Raw genomic sequence first — 8,296 nt, forward strand, 5'->3', positions numbered from 1 at the left:
AATTCCCGCAGGGCCTGGCAAGGCAACAGCAAATGCATTTCTGCTGTATCATATTTAACTGTTTGCAAACTTCTGCTGGGAGGATGCGCGGCAGCTGCGGAGACTCCATCGCCCTTCCCCTGCTGGGGCCTACGGAGACTTGCAAGGGAGAGGTGTTAAAAGGAGGCAGAAGTTGTCAGCTATCGGGGGCCGGGAAGATGGAGAGGGAGTAAGAAAGCGTTTGGTAGACTGCACTGCGCCGACCAGGCCTCCCGCAAGCCAAACATCCCCCGGGTTCCGGGCCCAGACTCCCGCCGCCAGGCGAGGCCCCTTTAAGAGTCAGCGCGCACCCCCGCCCCGGGAGCGCTCACTTTCCCTAGCAACCGCCCCGGGGGAGGGGGAGGTCCTGGCAACGGCGCGCCAGCCCCGAGGGGTCACGTGACGGTCCGCAGCTGGAACACGAGCGCGCGCCCCGCCGCGCGCCCGCCCGCCGGGGCCTGTGCGCTGCGGCGCGTGCGCGAGCGGTGCAGCACCGGCCGCGGGAGCTGGGAGTATTATGGGCTGTGGGTGCCGCTGAGCAAGATGGAGCTGTCTGCAGTGGGCGAGCGGGTCTTCGCGGCCGAATCCATCATCAAACGGCGGATCCGAAAGGTGAGCCGCCTCCCGAGGCGGGACGCCTTGCCCCGCAGCCGGTGTCCGGGTCCGCGGCCCGTCGGGGCCAAGTGGTCCCGCTAACCAGGGCTCTCTCGCCCACCCCCGCGCCGCCGCCTCCTCGCGTCCCCGCATCCTCCCCACCCCCACTCCCCCCCCCCTTTTTTTCTCTGTTTTTCAGGGACGCATCGAGTACCTGGTGAAATGGAAGGGATGGGCCATCAAGTAAGTGCCACTGGGGTCCAGGCGCGAGGGGGGAGGGGAGACAGCGGACAGCCAGGGCCTTTTTTTTTCCTTTGGTGGTGGGGGGTGGGGGGGGTAAGTATGCACGTTTGCTGCCTCGCATGTGCCTCTGCCTCTTAGGTTTTCATTTTTATTTTGTGCATGTGTGACTCGGCAGGTACAGCACTTGGGAGCCTGAGGAGAACATCCTGGACTCGCGGCTCATTGCAGCCTTCGAGCAGAAGTGAGTTTGCGGAGCTGGCAGGGGCGGCGGGGCCAAGGCTCGGCTGGGGCGCCGCGCGGGGACGCGGGGGAAGCGGGAGAAGCGGGAGACCGGGGAGGGCAGCGCGGAGTGGGGCCCGCGAAGGGGCTCTTTTTAACCTTTGGCGTTTCTCGGCCGCAGGGAGAGGGAGCGTGAGCTGTATGGGCCCAAGAAGAGGGGACCCAAACCCAAAACTTTCCTCCTGAAGGTAACCTGGCCCAGCCCCAGCAGCCCCCTCTCGGGCCCCTAGCCCTGGCGCAGCACGGGGCCTGCAAGGGAGGGACAGATCCTCGGCTGCCCGGGCAGGCGGACCTTTCCAGAGGGGCCCCAGCTGGGCAGGGGGTGGTTGTGAGCCCCAGACCGAACCCCTGGCAGCCGGCCCTGGCCAGCTCCAGCTTTAGCAAGAGGGGCCTGGGAGTGGGGAGTGAGGGAAGAGGATAATCCTCGCTGAAGAAACCAGGGTTGGGGCAGGCCAGCGGGGCTCCAGAATGGGGGTGGGTGAGGCAGGTGGGGGCTGTCTACCTGAGCGGGTAGCAGGGAGGTTACAAATCAGATGAGGCGAACCCTCATCTCCCCCAGCCTTGAGCTGATAGGGCTCTGCCTGGAATTAGGATCCTTGGGGAGAGTAAATGTAGTTTCCCTCAGGGCTGGGAACCGGAGAAGCCTTTGGGGGCCACTTGCCTCCCTACCCTCAGCTTCCTTCTCTGTCTTAGGATTTGTTCTGTGTGCCTCGCCTCCTCGCTGGGGAATGCAACTTGAATTTGACCTTAGATCACTTTACTTTGAGTTTGTCACCTGGGCCGGGCCACTGCCTCCCCCCCCACACACACACACACAACGCTTTCCACCCCCCTCTTGCTGTCTCTGGAGGTTCTAATGAGGATGGGGCCTGGGGGGAGTGGGAGCATAGCACATTAGCCTTGGCAAGGGAGGGAGACCTAGCCCCAGAGGAAGCCATCTTAGGGCTTTTGGGGGGATTGTTTGATTTTTCTTAGTGAGAAAGGTCAGAGTCGGAGAGCTAAGGTGAGATGACCCTAGGAGATGGGCAAGACTGCAGGCGGGCCTCCGTGGGACACCATAGTCGGCCCAATAGTGCTAACATTGCCTTGGGACCCCTTCCCACCCTGACAGCCTGTGACTCAGGTGATCGGCACCAGAAGGGCAGGGAGAACTCTGCAGGAAAGAGACTGTGCAGAAGGCACAGCCTCAGCATCTCCAGTTCTTGCAAAAGGCCCAAAGCCCCATGAAGGTGGGGTGGGCCTCTCCAGCCCCACCCCCACCCCAAAAGGTCTGTGCCTGGCTAAGGGTTTGAACTTAAAGCAGACATGAAAGAACCTTTGGTTTCCAGAATGACCTATTTCCATGACTCCTGTTCCCAACCGACACACATTAGGGGATCCATGGAGGAGCGCCCTTAACCCTTGATGCTTCTTAGAGGAGGAGGGATGGGGCCGAGCAGCTGGAGGGCGGGAGGGCTGTGTGACAGCCTCTCAGCGCAGCTGGAGCGCCCTCTAGCGGTCAAGTGAGTAATGACCGTGAGCTTGGATTCACGAAATGCCTCCCCCCACCCTTGATTCTAACAGGGCACTAAGTCCTCACCTGGATTATCTCCTTTAATCCTCTCAACAACCCTATGAAGGAGTATTAGTCCCATTACCCAGATAAAAAAATCAAGGCCCAGAGGGGAGAGGTGACTTAACTCGAGGGCCCACCACCCAGCTTCCTGCCTTCATTCTGGCTCCTTTTCCTCCCCCTGTCCCTCAGAGAGTACACACATCTGGTGGAGGGGACAAGGTGGACACTGAGGAGACGATGAAGGCCGCAGAGGTGGTTGGGGAGGGGGTGGAGAGGCAGCTGAGTGGACCTGAGCCTTACGAGAGTGATGTGGATGTTGGCAAGGGGTGATGGAGACCAGTTTGGCCCATGGCTCTGTGGGTCACTGAGAGGGGGTGTGTTTAGTAAACAAATGATACTCAGCCTTTACTTTACTGCCCGGAGCTGTTCTGAAGGCAGACGGGAGCCCGTGAGGTAGGTTGTGACTTAGCCCCATTTTACACCTAGGAAAACGAAGGCCAGGGAGGTTGTGGCACTGGTCCACGGTCACAGAGAGTCAGCGGCAGGGTCCAGATCTCTAAACTTCTGTGCTGTGGTCTATGGTACATACAGGCCAACCCCTCAGAACCGTGCCTCTCACCCCATCAGAGTGCAGCAAACACAGTGGCTGCGGTTGGCCTTTTTAATTCACAGGCAGACCCAGGTCCTACCTTCACAGATTCTCAGCCTGGGGAGGAAAGAGGAAGAGAAAGGGTAAACCAGTCTTTAAATATATATATATATATATATACATATATATATATATATGCATGCTATAAAGTGAGGCATGTTCCTCATAAAAGGTTTGGAAACCATGTATTAGTAAAAGATTATCGCTCATCAATCCCCTGTCCCCCCCCACCTCCGTGGAGCAAGAAATCTGGTATTTGTTGAGTATGGGCTTTGTGCCAAACGCTGGGCAGAGCAGGTAGCATGTATTATCTGACCGTAGGTGATGGCCCACCGAGCCAGAGTGTCATCCCAGGTGTGAGGTTTGCCCACTTTTGCCTCGTCTCCGGAACCATCAGCCCTGGGCTTGGGCAGAGCCAGGAGGACAGAGGTCTGAGAGCTCAGGCAGCCTGTGGATGGCGTGAACGCTAACCCCTCCGGGGGTGGGGGAGCAGGGGTTAGAAAGAGTGGAGATTCCCCCAAGCTTCCTTGGGGATGAACCTTGCTTGCCATGCCAGGTTGAGGCTGGCCCCCTCCTGCCTTTGTCTGAGAAGGGATGTGAGGGAGCCGCGGCCTGGCTCTACTGGCTGGTGCCCAGGATGGGGGGCATTGCCGGTGTGGGACACGCTGGATCGCAGGTGCTGCCACCTAGTGCTCAAAGGGATTATTGGCCAAGCAGCCCCAGGAGACCCCCTCCAAGCGAGGCCAGTAGGGCCACATAGCATAAAGTGTTTTTCCCACCTTCTATAGAGCTTGCTAATTCAACAAATAAGTCTGCAAACAGCGCTTCGGCGACCTGTGGTCAGATGCAACCTAGTTTTGTCTGAGGCGCAGGCAGGCTAACTTACAGGGACCAGTTAAGCGTCTAGTGCTGTGGGGGAGGTGGTGGAGAGACCCCAGAGCAGATCTCACTCTTGGGGAGCTCACAGATGGACCGTGGGAGTGTGTCCTCCCCCTCGGCCACCACTGTCTCCCACCTGGATTGAGGCAGATACTGCCTAGCGAGTGTCCCCCACCAGAACCCAGGAAGTGTGTAGATGACTGATCAGCCATTGCTTTTAGTCCCTTGACCACTGCATCTTCTCCCCACTGGACTCTGTGCCTTCCCTGTTGGTCTTAGCACCACCTCCGGGACAGGCCTGTGCCTCTAAGCTGTGCTCCTCCAGGCCCCATCCGTTTTTTGTTACACTGAGTCCCCCAACATCCTCACCGCCTTCCCCTTGTCTTCTCCAGGGAGGGCAGCCCCTGGGGGAGAGGCTGTGTGTTGGGAGTTGGAGCTGTCTTGTGACTCTAGTGCTTTGTTAGTGAAGGACGGGCTGGCCGCGGCGGGGGTGGGGGGGGCAGTTTATAGGACCCTGTGAGTCCCCTGCCCTGAACTCAGTGGTGGGGGTTTACAGATTTCACACTTGGGAGTACAGCTGAGCCCAGGAGCCAGAGAAGGTTCCCTGGCTGCCAGCAGGCCTGCTCAACCATCCTGCCCCCCCCACCACCCCCACCCCCCGCCAACACCACCACCCAGCCTGTCCTGGCACTAGATTCTTGTCTCAGTGGGGTAGATTCCAACCTAGGCTTGAGGTGTCGGCTTTGGAATCTGTTGGCCCTGATTTGCTCAGCCTCGGACCTTGAGCCAGATCCTGGGCAGGCAGACGTGTATCAGACCCAAGAGGGGAAATGGGAGGGGCTGCGAGGGTACAGGAGGGGCTGAGAGGGTCAAGAGGTGGTCCCAGAGGGGACGATCAGCCCCGGACGCAGGTCCAAGCTGGAGGTGCAGCCTGTCCCGAAGCAGAGAGTGTAGACAGAGCCTTTGGGACCCTGCAAGTAGGTCAGTGGCCCTGGGGTGTGGGGTGGAGTGGGGAGGGGCCTCCCTCTTCCTTCTGGCACCAAGAATCTGTCTGTGGGGGGGTGCCCGCGGAGGCTGGGATCCTTCACAGAGCCGAGTTCTTCCCAGGCAGTGGCCTGGTTGCCTTCACTCCTGTGTCAGCCAGTGTAGCTGCCCGTCCATCTGTCCCAGGGACCCAGGCCTTCAAAAGTAGCAGGACTTAGAGTCCCGCTTGGACAAGGGTTGACGGGGCCCTCAGACATGCGCTTTGCTTCACCTGTCTGAGTCCCTTTCATTTTGTCTCTAAGACAGGGTTGGGGGACCCGCGGGTTCTCTGACAGCCTCTCAGGATGGTTTAATGAGATCGGACTTGGGGGTGGCAGGCACAGGGTGGCGGGGGGGGGGGGGGACACGCCCAGGGGAGGTCAGCAGGAAGCCCCGCCCCTGCTCACCGCCCGCCACCTCCCCGCCACGCAGGCGCGGGCCCAGGCTGAGGCCCTCCGCATCAGCGATGTGCACTTCTCTGTCAAGCCGGGCGTCAGCGCCTCCTCGCCCAAGCTGCACTCCAGCGCAGCTGTGCACCGGCTCAAGAAGGACATCCGCCGCTGCCACCGCATGTCCCGCCGCCCCCTGCCCCGCCCTGACCCTCAGGGTGGCAGTCCCGGCCTGCGCCCCCCTATCTCGCCTTTCTCCGAGACGGTGCGCATCATCAACCGCAAGGTGAAGCCTCGGGAGCCCAAGCGTAACCGCATCATCCTCAATCTGAAGGTCATCGACAAGGGTACGGGTGGCGGTGGGGGCCCTGGGCAGGGGGCTGGAGCACTCGCTCGCCCCAAGGTCCCTTCGAGGAACCGGGTCATCGGCAAGAGCAAGAAGTTCAGCGAGAGCATCCTACGCACCCAGATCCGCCACATGAAGTTCGGCCCCTTCGCGCTTTACAATAAGCCCCCTCCCGGCCCTCCGCCTCCCCCGCCGGCGGGAAAGGCTGACCCTGCGGCCCCTCCCAGCCCAGGGCTGCTCCTGGCTGCCCCCGCGGCCCCCTTTGATGCCCGCAGCTCCAGCTCCTCCAGCTGCCCCTCGCCAGCGCCGCAGTCCTCGTCCGACCCCCACGATGTGCCCCCCAAGCTGCTCCCTGAGACCGTGAGCCCCACTGCTCCCGACTGGCAGGAGCCCGAAGTGCTTGACCTGTCCATCCCTCCTGAGGCCGCGGCCACCAGCAAGCGGGTGCTTCCCGACGTCCCTGCTGCCACCAGCCCGGCGCTGCCCGCGGCCCCAGAGCCTGCCAGTGCTGCCTCCGAGCCTGAGGCTGGGGACTGGCGCCCTGAGATGTCACCCTGCTCCAATGTGGTTGTCACCGATGTCACCAGCAACCTTCTGACAGTCACTATCAAGGAATTCTGCAACCCTGAGGATTTCGAGAAGGTGGCTACTGGAGTAGCAGGTGCCACTGGGGGTGGTGGCAGCGGTGGGGTGAGCAAGTGAGGGGGGCTCCACCAAGGAGGTGGGTTTGGGGGGGGCCCTCCTGCCCAAAGTCATCCTCTTGCTCCTGCCCCCATCCCCGCCCTCAGACACCTCTGCCTGTGCTTTGCTTGTTTCAAATGGCTCAGTGTTGCCCCTCCGGGATGGGGCTGGGCAGTTGGAGCACCCCCCTCCCACGAGCCCAGTGGGAGCAGCAGTCCTGGAACGCGTTAGGGCTGGGGTGGGGTGAGGGCACTTGGAAGTCCTTCTTGGCCCTTGGCACCCTCCCTGCCCATGCATGGTGAGGCCTGCTGGGTGGCTTCCAGGGAGCCCCCTAACCTGGGGTTCAGCTGCCTGCTCCGCATCCTGCTCTGTCTCCCCAGCTTGCTTTCAGCTCTCACGCACAGCATCTGAATTTCTCGGTGCTAACCCGGCAGCTGTGGGGCCCCTAGGAGACCCCCCCTCCCAGTGGGGGCGCTGTCCCTTCCCCTCCAGACCTGGGTAGGAGGGCCAGGGATGGCAAAGCCCAGTCAGAGGTCAGTGAGGGTGGCGAGAGCAGGGCCAGAGGCCTGGGTCTTCCTGCCCACTGCTGGACCTGACCTGAGCAGGTCCCCTTAGGCTCCACCCGCCCGGCTCCTTCCTCCTCTCCATCTCAGAGGTGGGAGGGGTCGGCAGGGACCTCACCCTGCCTGGGCCTCCCAGTAGCTAAAGGGCCCTTCAGTTCTCAACCAAAGGTGCTACAAGAATCTGCCGTGGAAACTTCCAGCTGGCGGGCGTCCCTGCCGCCCCACGGCGTGTTTGCGCACGTACCTGGATGTGCGCTGGGCCCAGGGCTTTCCAGGCGGCTCCCTTGAGGGTTGCTCAGAATGTGATTGTCGAAGGCCCGACCTTTCCTTGCCCAGACCTTGCGCAGGGCCAAGGAGTTTGCTGTGGAGCCCCCAGGCCGATTCCCGCCCAGCCCAAATGTGCTGGGGTGCACTCTCCCCACACCCTCCTCTTCTAGGGGGTCCGCTCAACCAGCCAGGCCTTTGCTGCAGACATGGCACGGTGGGGACTGAGGTGGAGAGGTTTCTGCCCTGGAAACCACTCCGGGTGAGGGGGGGATGTCCCAGGCCCTCCTGCTGCCCCCCACCCCCCACCGCCGCCTTGCTTCTGACCGCTGAAACTCTTCTCACAGCACCACCTGCTGGCACCAGTAGGAGGCTCTGGAGCCCGGGGTGGCTTTCCTTCTCTGTCGCCAGGGAGCAGAAGGGTCTGTGCCATTGGTGGAGGCCAGGGCCCCAGCTTTAGGTCAGGCATTGGGAGGGTAGGCAGGCCAAAGGGGGTGACCAAAGAGGGGCCTGTGCTCTCCAGAAGAGAGAGGGTATGTGGGACCTGGGCTCCGGGACACTCTGGGGTGGCCACCTGCTGGGCTGGCCCGGAGTCTCAGTCTGGCCTGGGTGGCGCAGCCCTGCTCCTGGCTCGAGGGAACTTCCTGGCGTGTGCAGCGAGCAGTGGCACAACTGAGGCGCGTGATGGCAAAGGAAGGAGGAGGCAGAAAGGGAATCCCGTTTGGGAGCAGATGCCTTTGTCCGGAGTATGGGAGGACTTGTTCTTCCAACTCTCCCTGCCCCGCCCCGCCCCGCCCCCCCACCCCGATGTAG

General features: G+C 61.6%; 1 protein-coding gene across 1 annotated transcript; it reads left to right on the forward strand.

The window, feature by feature from the left end:
* The first annotated feature begins 434 nt into the window (after nucleotides 1-434).
* CBX6 (chromobox 6) lies at nucleotides 435-7,868 on the forward strand. Its single transcript, XM_032346253.1, has 5 exons — nucleotides 435-630; nucleotides 812-855; nucleotides 1,031-1,096; nucleotides 1,256-1,322; nucleotides 5,673-7,868. The coding sequence occupies exons 1-5, from the start codon at nucleotides 562-564 to the stop codon at nucleotides 6,675-6,677; spliced, it is 1,251 nt and encodes a 416-aa protein (XP_032202144.1). The 5' UTR covers nucleotides 435-561; the 3' UTR covers nucleotides 6,678-7,868.
* The last annotated feature ends 428 nt before the right edge of the window (nucleotides 7,869-8,296 follow it).

The sequence above is a fragment of the Mustela erminea genome, chromosome 6 (assembly GCF_009829155.1).
Source record: "Mustela erminea isolate mMusErm1 chromosome 6, mMusErm1.Pri, whole genome shotgun sequence".
Classification (NCBI taxonomy): domain Eukaryota; kingdom Metazoa; phylum Chordata; class Mammalia; order Carnivora; family Mustelidae; genus Mustela; species Mustela erminea.

Bases quoted from the DNA above. Each gene is read 5' to 3' on its own strand.
- CBX6 (XM_032346253.1), top strand. From the start codon at position 562: ATGGAGCTGTCTGCAGTGGGCGAGCGGGTCTTCGCGGCCGAATCCATC. The intron at 1,097-1,255 runs GTGAGTTTGCGG...TCTCGGCCGCAG, and splicing joins ATTGCAGCCTTCGAGCAGAA to GGAGAGGGAGCGTGAGCTGT. The intron at 1,323-5,672 runs GTAACCTGGCCC...CCCGCCACGCAG, and splicing joins CCAAAACTTTCCTCCTGAAG to GCGCGGGCCCAGGCTGAGGC.